Here is a 20,909-nt window from a genome sequence, read left to right on the forward strand (position 1 = left end):
TGCCAAAGATGTGAGCACTTCTCCCTGACCACCATCTCCAGAGGGTTCTCCCTCACTTGCTTACTGCATAAGCTCTTTTAATGACCCTTTAACACCCTGCCACCAAACCTAAAAAGTACCTGCCTCTGCATCCACTCTCTTGTTTCCTTATATTACCCAAAAGGAAGCGGCCTTCCTTCTAACTAAGGCAAGAAGTCTTCCTTTGCTTTACATTCAATCCCATCTGTAAGATCTCATGATCTAATCCACCAGTTTATCTCCTTTTCCCTTTGGATTGCATGGCAATACACTTTCTCTTCCTCCTTTCCAATTTTCTCAGTCTGCTTTACTAGTTCCTCCTTAGCTAACAAGTCTTCAAATGTTAGTCAGTGTTCTATATATCTAGAACTATGGTGTCAATTACTAACTGCAAAAGTTTCCAAATCACAGCCCTCTCCTCATCTCTGTATAACCAGAGAATTTATGTCAAATGTTAGATATCCCCCATGAACCCTGTTGCTACTTAAACAAGCTCCTCCTCCAGTATCCCTACCTGTGTAAATGATACCCGTATTTTCCCTGCCCAGCTGCTCCAGCCAAAACCTTAGAAGTTATTTCCCTCTGCTTCAAGGTCAACATCAAATCAATCACAAGTTCTGGCTACCCTAGTTCTTATATATTCTTAAATACTTCTTCTGCCTTGCCCCACAGACCTCCCAGAACCTATATATTGGATCTATTTCCACTTGTACTTATTTTTTTTTTAACTTTTTTTTAAAATTAAAAACTCTGCCAGCCAGGCGCAGTGGCTCACGCCTGTAATCCCAGTACTTTGGGAGGCCGAGGTCAGTGGTTCACTTGAGTTCAGGAGTTTGAGACCAGCCTGGCCAACATGGCAAAACTCCGTCTCTACTAAAAACACAAAAATTAGCCGGGTGTGGTGGCACAAGCCTGTAATCCCAACCACTCAGGAGGCTGAGGCAAGAGAATAGCTTGAACCCGGAAGGCAGAGGTTGCAGTGAGCCAAGACTGCATCACTGCATTCCAGCCTGGGCAACAGAGCAAGACTCCGTCTCAAAAAACAAACAAACAAAAAACAAAACAAACAAAACCAAAAAAAAAAAAAAAAGAAAAAAAAGAAAACAAATAAACCTCTGTTATCCAGGCTGGAGTGCAGTAGTGCCACCATAGCTCACTGTAACCTTGAACTCCTGGGCTCAAGGGATCCTTCCACTTCACCCTCCTCATTAGTACTACAGGTACACACCACAGGCCTGGCTAATTTTTGATTTTTTGATTTTTGTAGAAATGGGGTCTTGCTATGCTTCCCAGGTTGGTTTTAAACTCCTGGCCTCAAGCAATCCTCCCGCCTCTGCCTCTCAAAGCAATGGTATTATGGGCATGAGCTCCCATGCCCGACCACTCCTGCTTCTGTCCAACTATTCCCCATACTGTATACTGCAAATACTTTCATAGCACTTAAAACACTTTATTCTATATACTCACTGATAGAGTTTGGATATTTGTACCTGCCCAAATCTCATACTGAACTTGCAATCCATAATGTTGGAGGTGTGGCATGACCTGAGGTGTCCGGATCATGGGGATGAATCCCTTCTGGCTTGGTGCTATCTTCATGATAGTGAATTCTCACAAGATCTCATCATTTTATAAATGTGTGGTACCTCCCTCCTCACTCTCTCTCTCTTGCTCCTTCTTTGTGACTTGCCTGCTCCCACTTCACCTTCCACCATGACGATGAGGCCTCCCTAGAATCTGAGCAGATGCCAGCACCATGTTTCCTGTGAAGCCTGTAGAACCGTAAGCCAATTAAGCCTCTTCTCTTTATAAATTACCCAGTCTCAGGTATTTCTTTATAGCAAGGCAAGAACAGCCTAGTACACTCGTTTAACTGTCTGTGTCCTCACTACCATGTACATCACTCTTACATTCTCAGCACTTAACCTGTTTAACATGAATAGGTATGATTTTGAAAAAAATTAAGCATAAAAATATTCTAGACAAATATATGTGAATATATAACTGATCTTAGCATCACAGAAAGATTTTCTAAATAAAAAGGCCAGAATTTGGTTTTAAAAAGTCATAAGAATGTACGGCAACTGCCTCCTGAGGAAGGTTATTCTACCTCAGCACACTGCTGACTACAAAGATCTTCCTTATATTAACCTTAAAATGTGGCTTCTAGACCTAAGTTCTACTTTTATTTCTTGGACACCTAACACAGGTTTGTGACAAACCTTCACAAGTTTACTAAAATTTGAAATGCTAACCTAATCAATGTTTGTTTTGTGGATATGTGTAGAATTATTTCAGCTTATGGCTTCACTCTGTACTACTGACAAGCCTCTCACAAAGGCAAGGGAAAATAGACAGGAAAACCAAGTTGAGATTAGAACAGGAAAATCTTAGGGTAGAAGTTATAAGGGTGGGAGTGGATGTAGTGACTTTCAAAGTGTAAGCTTAGATTGTTTGTGTTTCCTTTTAAACCTATATTTTGAATCACGTATGTTTTGAATTACCATAGAAGCAGAAAACTCACCAACACTTGCTGACAATCTTGCATTCCTTTTTAAGTTGTTAACATGAATTTATATTTCTGTCACATATCATCGGTAATTCACAAACTTCTTGTATAGCCTAAGGATTATTTCTTCAAAGGAATACTTATCAACAAGCAAATATGTAGACATATATGGACAAATGCTAGAGTCCTACTTACTCTGGATCCTCTCCCAGCAGATAAAACAGTTTTTCATTCATTCATGCATTCATTTAACAAATATTTACAGACATAGGAATATGCAAGAAATAAGACAGGTAAGACCCCTGCCTGGATGAATCTCCCAGCCTAAAACACAGCTTTAAAAATAACTGCTATAAAAGACTGATCCCAGACAAAATTTGGGAAGGAAATCCCTCCCTCTGCACTCCCATTCATCTCATTTCTCAACCAATCCCAGATGGTCAATAACGCTTAAGACAATAATGTAAATACCTTCTGACAAAAACAGAAAGTACACTGGCAGTCTTAAAAATCATATCTATTCCTTAACAAGTCAATAATTACTTAGAGATCTCTTTTTAAGTATAAATTGAAAGCTCACAAGTATTCCACAATAAGGAACATATTGAAAGTTACCCTAAATCTGGATCTGCATTTGCTGTCATTATAAATTGAAACTTAGCAAAAATGATCCTTGTAAATATTGTAGAAACATAAAGTTTAATTTGAACAGTTTTTTCAAACTATGGTTAAAAAGTGACATCTAAGGTGCAGTATTACATGTCAAAAAATTAGTATAAAAAAATGTTCATTATTTTGACCTCCTTACAGAAACAGGGATACACAGTGCCAGAACCTCAAAAGAATTAATTCCTCTCTTTCTTCTGGGTGTCTCAAAGGAAAAGTGTTTTCTGAAACTTTATAAGGTTTCAATAAGTCGTTAAGTGAACAAAAGGGCACTAGAATTCAGGTACGCCTGTATCTAAATCTGAGTTCTGTCTGTTATTAGCATTATGTTTACCTTGGACAAGTTACAAAATTTCTGTCTCAGTTTTTTCATATGTAAAATGAGATTAATAGCAATACCTTGCAACACAGGGTTGATACAAGAATTAAATGAATTAGGGAATTGATGTAAAATATTTATAATGTTGTCTAAAAAAGAGTAGGTAACACACTCCACATTACCAGTATAGAGACTATTCTAGCATCAACCAATGCCGCCACAGATAACTATTTTCTTCTTAGGAATTTACTAATGCTTGATACAACTCCATTCCAACAGTTTGAACAAACGTAAGTAAAAATACTGAAAAACCCTCGAGAGGTAGAGTGTACAACAATTTTGACCATAACAATCTAGCTGTACAAAATTCAAACTAGGAATTCAAAAGACAACCATCACTACTAAGTATATTAAGTTTAAACTACACAGCTTCAAACTATTTCTCTCTGGTGGACACGGAACACCTAATCGAAGAAAAAATGCAAAATATGCTATCATTGCTATGTGTAAAAAGAATGCAATAACTGTCTTCTTTCCTGTTCCTTGCCATTGCTAAACTAGGACCATCTTCTACTTAAGAGAGTGAACTTCACCGTATGTCACCAATTCCATACCTTGTCTATTGTTTAATAGTTGACATAGTGTCAAGTAAACAAATGCTGCCACCTTGTGGTCTGATGGGTACGGTTTTAACTCCAAATAAGCAAAGGGAAAAAAATACGTTTCTGGTTTGGCCTTTTCTCTCAGATTATCACTTCATTAAGTGACCAACACTACGTCAAGCAATTTTATAGTAAAAATAATTATATCTTTTGCAAAGTAACAAAATAATGCAACAAATTCAACATTATCTGGCTTCTCAAATACTTGTTTAGGCCTCTTTTTTTGTTTGAGACAGAGTCTCAACTCTGTTGCCCAGTGCAGTGATCTCAGTTCACTGCAACTGCTGCCTCTAGGTTCAAGTGATTCTCCTGCACACTTCCAAGTAGCTGGGATTACAGGCACACGCCACCATGCCTGGCTAATTTTTGTATTTTTAGTAGAGACGGAGATTCGCCATGCTGGCCAGGCTGGTCTCGAACTCCTGGCCTCAAGTGATCTGCCTGCCTTGGCCCCTGCCCCACAAACTGCTGGGATTACAGGTGTGAGCCACCTCACCTGGCCTCTTTATTCCTCTTTCTGAAAGAAATTAGTGAAATTTCATTTTTGGGGAGGAATTAAAAGGCTTTATGTAAATTTATTATCAATGATGTGTTTGAATATGAGAAACTAAGAAAAGCAAAAAAATCACCAGAGCTGTGAGAGTTTTTTGTTTGTTCGAGGTGGAGTCTCGCTCCGTCGCCCAGGCTGGATTGCAGTGGCTCGATCTCGGCTCACTGCAAGTTCTGCCTCCTGGGTTCACGTCATTCTCCTGCCTCAGCCTCCCGAGTAGTTGGGACCACAGGCGCCCGCCACCACACCTGGCTAACTTTTTGGATTTTTAGTAGAGACGGGGTTTCACTGTGTTAGCCAGGATGGTCTCGATCTCCTGACCTCGTTATCCGCTCGTCTCGGCCTCCCAAAGTGCTGCGATTACGGGCGTGAGCCACTGTGCCCAGCCACTGTGAGAGTTTTTTACACCTTCATTTCTTTAGCTATGTCATCCTTTGTTGCTAGTCTTCATCTCTCATGCCTAAGAAACTTTAAAATTGGAAGTTTTTCTTTAAAAAAAACATTAACTCGGTGTAATTAATAGAAAAAAACGAACATAGCATGCAAGATGGCCCAACCAAAGGTATCTTTAAAATTTTTTATATTAATCAAAATGTTTTAATCTAACCACAATTTAAATAAGTATCTCCAAACGAAGATCTTGTTTAGGTCTTCCCAAGAATATATTTCTGTCTCAGAGTGCACAATGTTTTCATATAAATGTCAGTATGATTAGGGTTTATTAGCAATTTTAAAAAATCCAACACTACATTAAATCAAGCTTTAAAAAAGCTATAATGAAACCCTCTTGGCCAGGCAAGGTGGCTCACGCCTGTAATCCCAGCATGTTGGGAGGCCAAGGCAGGCAGATCATGAGGTCAGGAGATCTAGACCATCCTGGCTAACATGGAAAAACCCTGTCTTTACTAAAAATACAAAAAATTAGCTGTGCATGGTGGTGGGCGCCTGTAGTCCTAGCTACTCGGGAGGCTGAGGCAGGAGAATGGCGTCAACCCGGGAGGCGGAGTTTGTAGTGAGCCGAGATTGCGCCACTGCACTCCAGCCTGGGAGACAGTGTGAGACTCTGTCTCAAGAAAAAAAAAAGAAAAAGAAAAAAGCCCTCTCTTCCCCAAAACCAAGCTAACATGGCTTTCAGGAATGAAAAAAATAAAAAATAAAAAAAGATTATTACTCTTTTATGAAAGAGACTGAAAACCAATCACACATTTTCCATGTAGAGATGCCACTTTTGTAACAATGTTAAGAATAAAGTTTTGATTTTTTTTAAGGAAGAAAATACAATACAGGATAAATTCACAATGGTCAAGGCCATAAATCAACACCACGGCAGAGCTCTAATATGGGTATTTTAACTAAGTCACATAACTACAGATAAGTGCATACATATCAGGTCAATATTATAAATAAACTTTGATACTTATTCTTGCCATTTCACATTCAATCTACATTTCTGAAGTCCTTAAAAGCATAGTAAACATTCTTAATACAGTTAATAATTTAAGTAAGAATGCAAATCTGTTGCTCCAAACTAAACTGTTTCGTAGACTATTTTTTTATTTCTTATCTATAAGGGCACTAAAATAAGATTGTGGGCTCTCCTGAATCCAAGAATCACATCCGGCCTGCTCATGATCATATGCCTAGTCTGGTCTAAGGGCACTAAAGTAAGATTGTGAGCTCTCCTGAATACAAGCATCACGTCCAGCCTGCTCATGATCATACACCTAGTCTGGTCTAGCCTGTGTTAGGTTATCAATGATTCTTTGTTAATTAAATCATGTAATAAAATGCACCCCATAACCTGGTGCATTTTCAAATTTTACTCAGTCAAATGCCGACACACAGTAAAGTAAAGGAACGTATGATTTTTGTCTTATTCATTACTGAGTTAAACAGATGTTAGAATACAGTAAGATCTCCTGCAATAGTTTCTTTAGCTAGTGGCTTAGAGTTTAAGATCTTCATATACATAATAAATTAAAATCTTAGTCCTGTAAATGAAAAGCATGCCAAGTTTTAGTAATATTTGACAAGTTAAAAGTTACCAAATTCCTGATGTGCCTCAAAGAACATCTTTTTAGGGTTAGTTATTCTAAGATATTTGAACATGAACTAGCAATCTGATTATACCAAGGAATTACTGTTAATTTGCTTAGACGTGATGCAGCCCTGTGGTTTAACAATATCCATTTTAAGAGATGCAGATAAGTTTCTGAGATTTGCTTTAAAATACTTAAGCATATGCACACCCAACACTGGAGCACCCAGATTCATAAAACGAGTTATTCTTGACTACAAGAAGACTTAGCCACACAATAATAGTGGGGGACTTCAGGCTGGGCGCGATGGCTCATGCCTGTAATACCAGCACTTTGGGAGGGCGAGGTGGGCGGATCTCCAAGTCAGGAGTTCGAGACCAGCCTGGCCAACCTAATGAAACCTAGTCTCTACTAAAAATACAAAAATTAGCCAGGCATGGTGGGCAGGCGCCTGTAATGCCAGCTACTCGAGAGGCTGAGGCAGGAGAAATGCTTGAACCTGAGAGGTGGAGGTTGCAGTGAGCTGAGATCATGCCATTGCACTCCAGCCTGGGTAACAAGAGCAAAACTCCATCTTAAGAAAAAAAAAAAAAAAAAAAATAGTGGGGGACTTCAATACCCGATTCACACCTTTAGACAGATCACAGAGGCAGAACACTAACAATGAAATTCTGGACTTAAACTCTACACTTGACCAACTGGATACACATACACAGAGTAGTACTACACCCAACAACCACAGAATATACAAACTTCTCATCTGTACATGGGACATGTTTTAAGATAGACCACATGCTTGGCCTTACAAAGCAAATCTCAATAAATTTAAAAAACAAACAAACAAACAAAAAAACGAAATCACACCAAGCATAACTCTTGGACCACAGTGAATAAACACAGAAATCAGTATCAAGAAGATCTCACAAAACATTAAAATTAAACAATGTGCTTCTGAATAACCCTTGGATAAACAAAGAAATTAAGGCAGGAATGAAAAAATTCTTTGAAATTAATGAAAACACAGATACAACTTACTAAAAATCTTTGGATGCAGCTAAAGCAGTGTAGAGAGGAAAATTTATATCACTAAAATGCCTTCATCAAGAGGTTAGGAAGATCTCAAATTAATGACCTTACATCACATGTAGAGGAACTAGAAGAAAAAGAACAATCTAATCCCAAAGCTAGAAGAAGAAAAAACTAAAGTCAGAGAAGAAGTGAATGAAATTGAGACCCAAAAGTCCATACAAAAGATCAGTAAGATCAAGAGTTGGTTCTTCAGAAGAGTAATCAAGATTAATAAACCACTAGCAAGATTAACAAAGAAAAAACAAGAGAAGATCAAAATAAGTGCAATCAGAAATGACAAAGATGACATTACAACCAACACCCCAGAAATACAAAAGATCCTCAGAGATTATTATGAACATCTCTATGCACACAGACTAGAAAATCTAGAGGAAATGGATAAATCCCTGGAAACACACAGCCTCCCAAGATTCAAACAATAAGAAAGTGAAAATCTGAACTGACCAGTAACAAGTTCAGAAATTGAATCAGTAATTTAAACAAAACAAAACAAAAAAAACCTACCAACCAAAAAGAGCCCTGGACCAGATGATTCACAGACAAATTCTAACAGATGTACAAAGAATTGATACCAATCCTACTGAAACTTCCAAAAAATCAAGGAGGGGCTTCTCCCTAATTCATTCGGTGAATCCAGCATCATCCTGATACCAAAATCTGGCAGAGACACAATGATAAAAGAAAACTTCAAGCAAATATCCCTCATAAGCACAGGTACAACAATTCTCAACAAAATACTCTGTTATTATAAAATTATTATTATAATAATAAAATATTCTGTATTATAAAATACAAGTATTTTGTAAGCTGAACCCAGGAGCACATCAAAAGTTAATTTGCCACAATCAAGTATACTTTATTCTTGCAATGCAAGGCTTGATTCACAATATGCAGATCAATAAATGTGATTTACCACATAAACAGAATAAAAAACAAAAAATACATGATCATCTCAAAAGATGCAGAGAAAGTCTTTGATAAAATCCAACATCTCTTCATGATAACAACCCTTAACAGACTAGGCATCAAAAGAACATAATCCAAAACAGTAAGAGTCACCTACGACAAATCCATAGCCAACATAATAGTAAATGGGCAAAAGCTGAAACCATTCCCTTTGACAACCAGAACAAGACAAGGATGCCCACTTTCACCACTCCTATTCAACATAATACTGGAAGTCCTAACCACAGCAATCTGTCAATAGTAAGAAATAAATGGTATCCAAACAGGAAAAGAATAAGTCAAATTATCTCTTTTTGCTGACAATATGATTTTATACACAGAAAACCATAAAGACTCTGCCAAAAGACTCCTGGAACTCATAAACAAATTCAGTAAAGTTTCAGAATACAAAATTGATGTACAAAATTTGGTGCATTTCCATATACTAATAATGTTCCAGCTGAGAAATAAATAAAAAAACACAATCCTATTTACAATAGCCACAAAGAAAATAAAATACCTAGGAACTCATCTAAGCAAGGAGGTGAAAGATCTCTACAATGAGAACACAAAGTCCTGTTGAAAGAAATCGAAGATGACACAAACAAATGGAAAATTCTTCCATAAGCATGATTAGGAAGAATCAATATTGTTAAAATGGCAATATTGTTCAAAGCAATTTATAGATTCAATGTTATCCTAAAATACCAACGTCGTTTTTCACAGAATTAGAAAAAAACTATTCTAAAATTCACATGGAACAAAAAAAGAGCTTGAATGGCCAAAGCAGTCGTAAGCAAAATGAACATACTTGGAGGCATCACACCACCCAACTTCAATTTATACTATCAGGCTACAGTAACCAAAACAGCATGGCACTGGTAGGTACAAAAACAGACATAAGACCAATGGAATAGAATGGAGAACCCAGGCCTAAAGCTGCAAACCTACACCATCTGATCTTTAACAAAATTAACAAAAATAAGCCATGGGGAAAGGACTCCCTATTCAATCAATGATGCTTGGATAACTAGCTAGCCACGTGCAGAAGAATAAAACTGGACTGCTACTTTTCATCATATACAATAACTCAAGATCAATTAAAACCTAAATCTAAGACCTCAAACTATAAAAATCTTAGAAGAAAAGCTAGGAAATATCCTTCCTGACATAGGCTTTGGCAAATAATTTATGGTTACGTCTTCAAAAGCAATTGCAACAAAAACATAAATTGACAAGTGGGACCTAATTAAATTAAAGAGCTTCTACACAGCAGAAGAAATTGCCAACAGACTAAACAGCCTATGGAATGGGTGAAAGTATTTGCAAACTACGCCTCTGACAAAGGCCTAATATTCAAAATCTACAAGAAACTTAAATCGACCTATGAAAAACAAAAACTCCAATAAAAAATGAGAAGACACAAACAGACACTTCTCAAAAGAACACACACAAGTTGCCAACAGGCATATGAAAAAAAGCTCAACATCACTAATCATCAGAGAAATAAAAATCAAAACCAGGATGAGATACCATCTCATCACAGAATGGCAATTATTAAAAAGTCAAAAAACAATAGATACTGGCAAGGCTGTGAAGAAAAGGGAATGCTTATATGCTGTTCCTATGAATGCAAACTAGATCAACCACTACAGAAAGCAGTTTGGAGTTTCGTCATATAACTTACAACAAAACTACCATTTGACCCAGCAATCCCATTAGTAGGTATACGCACAAAAGAAAGTAAGTTGTTCTACCATAAAGACACATGCACTAGTATGTTCACTGCAGTGTTATTCACAGTAACAAAGGCATATAATCAATCTAGGTGGCCATCAATGGTGGACTGGATCAAGAAAATGTGGCACATGGAATACAATACAGCCTTAAAAAAGAATAAAACCATGTCCTTTGCAGCAACAAGAGTGAAGCTGGAGGCCATTATCCTAAGTGAATTAAGGCAAGAACAGAAAACCAAATAATGTATCTTCTCACTTGTAAGTGACAGCTAAACATTGAAGACATATGAACGTAAATATGGGAACAACAGTTACTGGGGAGCTACTAGATGGGGAGGTGGGAGAAGGCAGGGGGCGTGGGCTTATAAAACACTTGTTGTGTACCTATGCTCACTGCCTGGGTGACAGAAACATTAGGACCCCAAGCCCCAGTGTCATGCAATATACTCATGTAACAAACCTGCATGTGTACCGTGTGTACCATTTAATCTATAAAAAAGTTGAAAACATTAAAAAATAAAAAAAAAGTGGTCAGGGAACATGGAAAAAAATAATAGAATACTTAAGCAAAAAGTAATCAAAATGAAGAGGATACATAAAACTTGTACAGAAAAATCTTAACCACTGCTGAATGTGGGTGATGGTTATGTGAAGACTTATTCCATTCTATTTTCCTGTATATTACAAATTTTCATTAAACATTTCAAATAATGATAAAAATAATATAATGCAAGCTGGGTGCAGTAATAGTCAAAGCTACTTGGGAAGCTGAGGCAGGAGGACTGCATGAGCCCAGGAGTCTGAGGATAGCCTAGGCAGCATAATTAGACCCCATCTCTTAAAAATAAAAAAATCAGTAACGGAAAGATCACTGGAAAATCCCAATATTTGGAAACTAGTAACAGCCTCAGTAATCATGGGTCAAAGAGAAAAATCAAAATGGAAATTAAAAGGTATTTTGATATATACTTCAAAACATGCTGTATGCAATAAACACATAAAATTTTATCTGTCAATTTTAAAAAACAAACTTTTTAAAAAATAAAAAGAAAGCTAAAATAGTACTTTGAACTATATTAAAATGGAAAAGTATCACATCAGTTTTTTTGTCATGTGGCTAATACAGTACTTACAGGGAAATGTATACCACAAAATAACTATATTAGAAAAGAAGGTATCAACTAAACGATCTCAATTTTTACCATAAGAAATTAGCATATAAGAGCAAATTAAACCCTCAAAAAGTAGAAGAATGAAAATAATTAAGAGCAAAGATTAATGATCACAGAAAACAGACAAATACAGCCTATCAATAAAACCAAGAGCTGGCTCTCTGGGAAGATCAACAAAACTGATAAACTTCTCAGCTAGACTCTTCAGGAAAAAGGTAAGTAACAAAATCCACTGTCAGGAATGAAAGAGGGAAAATCATGATGCAATCCAAAGATATTAAGAGAATAATAAGGCAATATTATGAATAATTGTACGCCAAAAAGTTTAACAGCCCTGATAAGATGGACAAATATCTTAAAAGACACAAACTAATTATAATGCTAAACCAAGAAGAAATGGATAACCGGATTAAATCTCTTAAGAAAATTGAACTGGCAATTAAAATTCATTTCTGGAAGCTTCACTGGCAAATTCTACAAAATACTTAAGGAAGAAATAATACCAATTCCATACAAACTTCCAGAAAATCCAGAGGTGGGAGCACTTATGAGGAGAGCATACTGTCATCAAAACCAGACATAGATAGTACAAGAAAACAAGCTACAACCTTATGAGATGGATACTATCTATTATTCCATTTTAGATATGAAGAAATTTGGCATATAGAAACTCAGGAACTTGCCTAAAATCACAGAACTAATAATTGGCAGGCTGCTTCAGAACCCACCCTTTTAAAAATAAAGCTATAAGTGTTTCTCAAATTCAATTAGATTCTAGACATTTTTACAAAAGAAAATAGTAATTTGCCCAATACTTACCTAGAGACTATACTGGAACCATTATAGAGATCACTAGCATATGACAATGTGGCTAAAGGTCGTACTGAATTATATCGAGTAAACTTGGACAAGCATTCCTGAAATTCATCCAACTGGCTTGCAGTTCGACTGTCATCTATATGAAAAAAAAACAACAACAACAAAAAGAAAATAGACGAATTGAACTGCAAAGTAAATCAAAGAGCTACATCCACAAATTAAAAGTTACATTCTAAATACAAAAAACAATATTTAGATTTTACTAAAGACTAGTTTGCACAAGTTAATTGGTTAATTTTTCAGCTTTAATAAAAAATGTCTTGGTTCTTTGAAAGACACTGTCTCTTTCCACTATGAATTCTCATTTTTTTTGGCAATAATTTCTTGAAAAAATAAAAATAATAATAATAAAAGAGCTACTATTTGAGAGTCATTAAAATAAAAATCCATCAATGGAGAATGTGAGGATGTTAAGAAGAGTACATATATTGGATAGGCGTTTGTTAGTTTGAAAGAACATGGTTACTGGCATACATATTTATGCCCATGTTTTGTTTAAAATCCAGTTTACAATAGCATTTTAGATAAAATAGTTCATAAATAAGAAATATTTGCTCAAATAATACACTGAAATGTTTCAAATTCTATTACAGGAAGAGAGTAGAAAACTACAATGTTATGAACTATTAATTCTAAAAAACAAACAAAAAAAGTTTGAAATTGCTCCCATTTACCTCAAAGAGTGCCTTCATCAAGAAAAAATAAATTTTCATTCAAATCTCTTGGTGAAATATGAAAAACAATAATTCTATTCAGTGGAAAAGTATACAAATACCTTGGGTAAAGTTCACTTCAGTAAACTATTTGAAGATAAATCATGTGGAATTTAAAACATAAAATCAGTTTACGAAGTACCTGAGAATACAACTAATCTATTCTCCAGTCTATTAATACAAGCAGACCTACACCAAAAGCATAAATTTAAAAACTCATTGCTTTTCAGCACTGTGTCATTTGAACTTATTCTTTCGTTTCTGAAGAATGATAAAAACAATGAGCACTTTAGCTTCCTAGACTGAAACTGAGACAAGTTTGTTATACCACTGTATTTTCATAGCTTCTTTATTCTAAGCTCATACACACACACACACACAAACTTTTCAAGGTAAACGTTCATGATTTCCCTTCTTAAGTGCCATCTGAGGTAAGAGTAAGCATAATAAAAGATGCCAGAATTATTAAGTCAAAAGAGTTATACAGAAAATATAAAGCACAGTGAAGAACTTATGTTATCTGGAGATACTAGGTTACCTTGAAAACAACTGTTTGCATGACGAAATTTATGTAACAATTATTATTAAAAAAAAAAAAAAAAAAAAAAAAAAAAAAAAAAAAAAAAAAACAAGGCCTGGTGCAGTGGTGGCTCACACCTGTAATCTCAACACTTTGGGAGGCTGAGGCAGGCAGATTACCTGAGGTTGGGAGTTTGAGACCAGCCTGACCAACATGGAGAAGCCCTGTCTCTACTAAAAATACAAAATTTGCTGGGCATGGTGGTGCATGCCTGTAATCCCAGCTACTTGGGAGGCTAGACAGGAGAATTGCTTGAACCTGGGAGGCAGAGGTTGTGGTGAGCCAAGATCACGCCACTGCATTCCAGCCTGGGCAACAAGAGCAAAACTCCGTTTCAAAAAAAAAAAAAAAAAAAAGAAAGAAAAAGAAAAAAGAAAAATAAATAACATTACTTGAGGAAACTAAGTGAGCTTTTGTCCCTGATATTTTACAAATTTTAAAGATTTAAACACTAAGCCAATTCATCAAAATACCTAAATTTAAAGGGTACAATTAGTTGTGCTTTCATTCTAAAGAGAGCAAAAGGAATTACCCAATAGGCAATACCATAATGGTATTGAGATAAAACTCTCGCTCTACAAAAATTATTCTCAGGAAATTCCACATATTATAAATAAAACATGGGTTATTTGCAAAACTAAAAATCACAACCGTACTGCAGAGTGGTCTGGATATAATAGTTAATGATTATTTTTATATGGAAACCTATTACTGTGAGTTATTTAACATTCCACATACTGGAAAGATGGTTGGTTTTATTAATTTAAAACCTGTTTCAATGTTATCCTATTCATTCCCATTTTGATATCAATTCCTAAGTACATAAAACCAGCATTCAATATTGTGTATTCTGTTCTGGGTTAACATTCCTGTTCTAGGCTAACTGGATTTCTGCCTATCATATAAGCTCATTAATGGCTACTTTCAACAGAAACCATAAAGAAAACAATAAAACTAGTTACTTCAGTATCTGAAAGTACAGTAATTGGTTTTAACTTATAAAGTTACAAAAAGGTAGAATTTCGTTTGCGTGGTATTTTATCATCAACATCCAAACATATCTGCTGGTATATCACCTCTCCTATCCTAATTACAGATTGGTTTGTAAAAGTGTATTCAATGTCTCTTTTCTTTCTCCTAATGCTTTATAATTAACTTCCTCTTTCAATTACAACTGAAACTCCAAAGTAATAGTTCTTTAATATTCATCTCTCATTTTGAAAGTTGGAAATAAAAGTTAGGGAATACAGATGGATTTACAGATTCTCATTTGAAAATATACAAAGGACAATCAACCTCTTAGCTACACCGTTTCAGAGAAGTTAAAATTTCCCCTTTACAGTCAAAGGTACTAGGAGGAACTTAAAATCCAGCAATATAATTACACTAGCTAGCTACCATAAGATTCCTGAAAACTAGAGACATGTTTTAGGTACAATACAGCCATACCCACACAAATAAAAATCTATCTAATTTTCCTCATGGTTTTATTATTCTACTGTCTTGTAAAGCTACACTCCCAAAAATAAACTGACTTGTGATGACCTTTACTATTCCATACCATGCCTATGCTGTTAGTGACTTAAAGATTATTAATAATAGCCTACCCCAATCTCTTTCCCACCTGTTTTTTTAAAGGTCTGCCACTTGCCTATAGTTGTATTTCAACATCACACCAACAAATAATGTATGAAAGGGTTAACATGAACTCTGCCAGTCAGAATGCAGGTATTGGGCTACTTTCAACTTAACAACTTCCTATGGCAGTTTATATTTATAAATTATTACATAAGCACAATAAGGGACTCAATTCACAGGCAATAAATGAAAGCTTTCCATGTATAAAAACTGTTTGTTGTTAATTTCAAAAAAACAAGCAAATCTTGGCTTCTCCCTTGGTCTTCAGAGGAAAAATGCTTTGTGAATCTAATATAATTTTTCCTGTACCACCAACATTGAGGCAAATTTGTAGGATCTAAGCAACATGTAGATTATAAATAATATAAACATATTTATTCAAGAGAAAACCAACATCCAGTTTTTAACAACCAATAAGATATCAGACTATTTTTTTTCTCCCTTAGTGGGGTTTATTTTCAGCAGATGCCCCATTAATGACATGAATTAATTGAGCACCCAACAGGTACCAAGCATTGTATCTTATACATGTCACTTACAATCATTAAAAAACTCATTAGGGTTAATGTCTCTACTTCATAGATGAGCAAAGACACTGAGAAAGACTGAAGAACAGAGTTAAGAAATTAAGAGGAAAAATTAAATTACTTTTTTACAGTAATAGAAATATCCTACGCTATCACATCCACGTCTTTGCATATGTTATTTTCTCTACTTTGAACATGTTTCTAAGTATCCTTTTCAGTTAATTCAGTTAATTCATACTAGAATAGCACATATACAACTCATCTGAAATCCCTACACCGATCATTCCCTTACACCTCTCCATTTTCAACTCAGCCTGGATTTTTTTACTACCAGTTATATTAGTGAATATTAACTATTTTCATGATACTCCTGTAAATTTATTTAACACATAACATCATACAGAACTGCTTTATCTGTTGCTTTCCCTGACTCTATTTACAACACTCCTTAACGACAGAAACCAGTTCTTTCATCTTTTATTCTCAGCACAGAGGACAGTGCCTAGAACTTCATGTTTATTTAATGTTAAATAGGAGGCAACTGAATGAAACTTAATTTTGCTAGCTACATATTCATGGCTGACTTTCTTTTTAACTTTATCTAGCTTGCCAGATAAAGATTCAGAATTCACAAATATAGAAAACAATCGTCATTGGAAAATAACATTCTCTAAGATCACTAAGAACCTCCATGATGATCTGGTAGACTACGTCAGAAATACACACTTTTGCTTTGCAATTAGGACCTTCCGTAAATTCAGCACAGAAACCCAGAAACAGATCTGAAATGTAGATTTCAGATAATTTGAGAAGGTCTAAATATATACCTGAGATACGAGACATCCTTGTAGAAAAGTAACACTGCTCCAAGTCTTCAAAATGAGCAGTAAGTCGTTTTCGCCTTGATGCTAATGTGCTGTTATACCAAGGCTGTTTCTTTGTCTAAAATAAAAAGACACGTAACTTAGAATAAACAATACTCTTCTTTTGCACAGAATACTCAAATGTTTGAGCATTTATTTATCTTCAGAAGTTCATCACAGTAAAATGATTACAAATGGTAAAAAACTATAATTCTGAGATATTTTCAAAATTGTCTTTTAACGTGAAAATAGATACCAAATTCATTCACAGAATGATTAAAACTAATAATGATTTTAAAAATAAGCTCTAAAGGACAGTTTTACAAGACTAAAATGAGAAACATCTTCAATTCTACAAATAAAATGAAGACAGAATTCATTATGCCATTCTAAAATTTAGAATTTCGGGAATTTTAATATCCAGAAATTGTTAGAAAATAATTATCAAATAGAAAATGACTTACTTCTTCCAACGAAATAAGAGGACACAAACTAATGGAAGAACATTCCATGCTCATGGATAGGAAGAATCAACACCGTAAAAATGGCCACTTCTGCCCAAGGTAATTTTTAAATTCAATGCCATCCCTATCAAGCTACCAATGACTTTCTTCACAGAATTGGAAAAAACTACTTTAAAGTTCCTATGGAACCAAAAAGGAGTCCACATTGCCAAGACAATCCTAAGCAAAAAGAACAAGGCTGGAGACATCATACTATCTGACTTCAAACTATACTACAAGGCTGCAGTAACCAAAACAGCATGGTACTGGTACCAAAACAGAGATAGAGACCAATGGAACAGAACAGATGCCTCAGAAATAACAACACACAACTACAACCATCTGATCTTTGACAAACCTGACAAAAACAAGAAATGGGGAAAGGATTCCCTATTTAATAAATGGTGCTAGGAGAATTGGCTAGCCATATGTAGAAAGCTGAAACTGGATCCCTTCCTTACATTTTATACAAAAATTAATTCAAGGTGGATTAAAGAGTTAAATGTTAGACCTAAAACCATAAAAACCCTTGAAGAAAACCTAGGCAATACCATTCAGGAAATAGGCATGGAGAAGGACTTCATAACAAACATCAAAAGCAATGGCAACAAAAGCCAAAATTGATCAATGGGATCTAATTAAACTAAAGAGCTTCTGCACAGCAAAAGAAACTACCATCAGAGTGAACAGGCAACCTACAGAATGGGAGAAAATTTTTGCAATCTATCCATCTGACAAAGGGCTAATATCCAGAATCTACAAAGAACTTAAACAAATTTACAAGGAAAAATCAAACAACCCCATCAAAAAGTGGGCAACCCCATCAAAAAGTGGGCAATATAAAAGTGATATAAACAGACACTTTTCAAAGAAGACATTTATGCAGCAAACAGACATATGAAAAAATGCTCATCATCACTGGTCATCAGACAAATGCAAATCAAAAACACAGTGAGATACCATCTCACACCAGTTAGAATGGCAATCGTTAAAAAGTCGGGGAACAACAGGTGCCGGAGAGGATGTGGAGAAATTGCAACACTTTTACACTGTTGGTGGGACTGTAAACTAGTTGAACCATTGTGGAAGACAGTGTGGCAATTCCTCAAGGATCTAGAACTAGAAATACCATTTGACCTAGCCATCTCATTACTGGGTATATACCCAAAGGATTGTAAATCATGCTACTACAAAGACCCATGCACTTGTATGTTTATTGCAGCACTATTCACAATAGCAAAGACGTGGAACCAACCCAAATGTCCATCAATGATAGACTGGATTAAGAAAATATGGCACATATACACCATGGAATATTATGCAGCCATAAAAAAGGATGAGTTCATGTCCTTTGTAGCAAAATGGATGAAGCTGGAAACCATCATTCGCAGCAAACTATCGCAAGGACAGAAAACCAAACACCACATGTTCTCACTCATAGGTGGGAACTGAACAATTAGAACACTTGGACACAGGGCAGGGAACATCACACACCAGGGCCTGTTGTGGGGTGGGGAAGGGGGGAGGGGTAGCATTAGGGATACCTAATGTAAATGATGAGTTAATGGGTGCAGCAAACCAGTATGGCACATATAAACATATGTGACAAACCTGCATGTTGTGCACATTACCCTAGAACTTAAAGTATAATAATAATAAAAAGAATGAACTGCTGATACATACAAAACAGAATGAATCTCAAAAACACTGAATAACACTCATACACAAAAGGTAATGTTATTACATAACTTAGTCATATAAAGATTAAAAACAGGTGAGTTATGAGTTTCTAGAAGTCAGTATAATATTTGCCCCTGAAGAACTGGGACTGAATTTGAAAGTAGTATAAGGCAAGATGAATGTTCCGTATGTCCATCTAGGCGTTGTGCAATCACATGTATGTGTCTGTCAAATCTCATTCAAGCAAATACATAAGATTTGTGCTTTTCTTTATATGTATTTTACCTCCATTTCAAAAAAGGCAAAATAAAAAATTATTTTATTATTACTTTCAAAAAAAAAAAGGAAAATGAGTTACTTTTTCATTATCCCTACACTGTAGCCTTACAACCTGGAATTATTGGAATAGTTCTTTTTTTAATTTAATTTTATTTATTTATTTATTTTTATTTATTTTTTATTATACTTTAAGTTCTAGGGTACATGTGCATAACGTGCAGGTTTGTTACATATGTATACTTGTGCCATGTTGGTGTGTTGCACCCATCAACACCCATCAATTCATCATTTATATCATGTATAACTCCCAATGCAATCCCTCCCCCCTCCCCCCTCCCCATGATAGGCCCCGGTGTGCGATGTTCCCCTTCCCGAGTCCAAGTGAACTCACTGTTCAGTTCCCACCTATGAGTGATAACATGTGGTGTTTGGTTTTCTGTTCTTGTGATAGTTTGCTAAGAATGATGGTTTCCAGCTGCATCCATGTCCCTACAAAGGACGCAAACTCATCCTTTTTTATGGCTGCATAGTATTCCATGGTGTATATGTGCCACATTTTCTTAATCCAGTCTGTCACAGATGGACATTTGGGTTGATTCCAAGTCTTTGCTATTGTGAATAGTGCTGCAATAAACATACGTGTGCATGTGTCTTTATAGCAGCATGATTTATAATCCTTTGGGTATATACCCAGTAGTGGGATGGCTGGGTCATATGGTACTGGAATAGTTCTTAACTATAAGAAATAGCTACTTGGCTGGCGCAGTGGCTCACATCTGTAATCCCAGCACTTTGGGAGGCCGAGTCAGGTGCATCACTGGAGGTCAGCAGTTCAAGACCAGCCCGAACAACATGGGGAAACCCCATCTCCACTAAAAATACAAAATTAGCTGGGCATGGTGGTGCATGCCTGTAATCCCAACTACTTGGGAGGCTGAGGGTGGAGAATCACCTGAACCCGGGAGGCGGAGGTTGAGGTGAGCCGAGGTCACGCCACTGCACTCCAGCCTGGGCAACAAGAACAAAACTCTGTCTCCAAAAAAAAAAAAATCTATTTAATATTGATTATCAGATTAAGAGGCAATAATATACACATGCCAAAGAGTTTGATATATTCATTAGAAGAACAAAATAACAAAATAAGATACAAAGGCAATAAACTCGAAAAATGTTAGCATATAAATCCTATAAAAAACAAAGGTTTTTGGTCCTAAATATATGTTATTTACTTGCTTCACCAATTTACAACTTCACCAATAACTATACCACAATGCCAAATGCATAAAGTAAAAAGTACTAAGGTACTGTAGTGTATACTACAGTGTATCCCTGCTTTGATAAAACTAGATGGGAGGAGGTAAGAATCATATTTTAAAGCACTGCCTCAATCTAAGAACTAAACTCTTCGGGTTTTTTTCTTTCCTGCCCAAATTCCTATTTAAGAAGACTGCGGAGTCATGCCCTACAAACGATAACATCTCATCAGATGGGTTTTATTTAACCCTATATAATCTCTCTTAGTTTTCAACCTGACTCTGA

General features: G+C 35.8%; 1 protein-coding gene across 9 annotated transcripts in view; it reads right to left on the reverse strand.

The window, feature by feature from the left end:
- The window catches only part of COP1 (COP1 E3 ubiquitin ligase), a 259,903-nt gene that overhangs the window by 118,542 nt on the left and 120,452 nt on the right, over window positions 1-20,909 (reverse strand). For all 9 annotated transcript variants that reach the window (XM_010367393.2, XM_010367391.2, XM_010367392.2 and 6 more), the window contains 2 exons: window positions 16,873-16,987; window positions 12,528-12,663 (listed from right to left, as the gene is read on the reverse strand). In XM_010367393.2, coding sequence (XP_010365695.1) covers window positions 12,528-12,663; window positions 16,873-16,987 — 251 coding nt within the window. The remainder of the gene's footprint in view (window positions 1-12,527; window positions 12,664-16,872; window positions 16,988-20,909) is intronic.

Source organism: Rhinopithecus roxellana, chromosome 8 (genome assembly GCF_007565055.1).
Source record: "Rhinopithecus roxellana isolate Shanxi Qingling chromosome 8, ASM756505v1, whole genome shotgun sequence".
NCBI lineage: Eukaryota > Metazoa > Chordata > Mammalia > Primates > Cercopithecidae > Rhinopithecus > Rhinopithecus roxellana.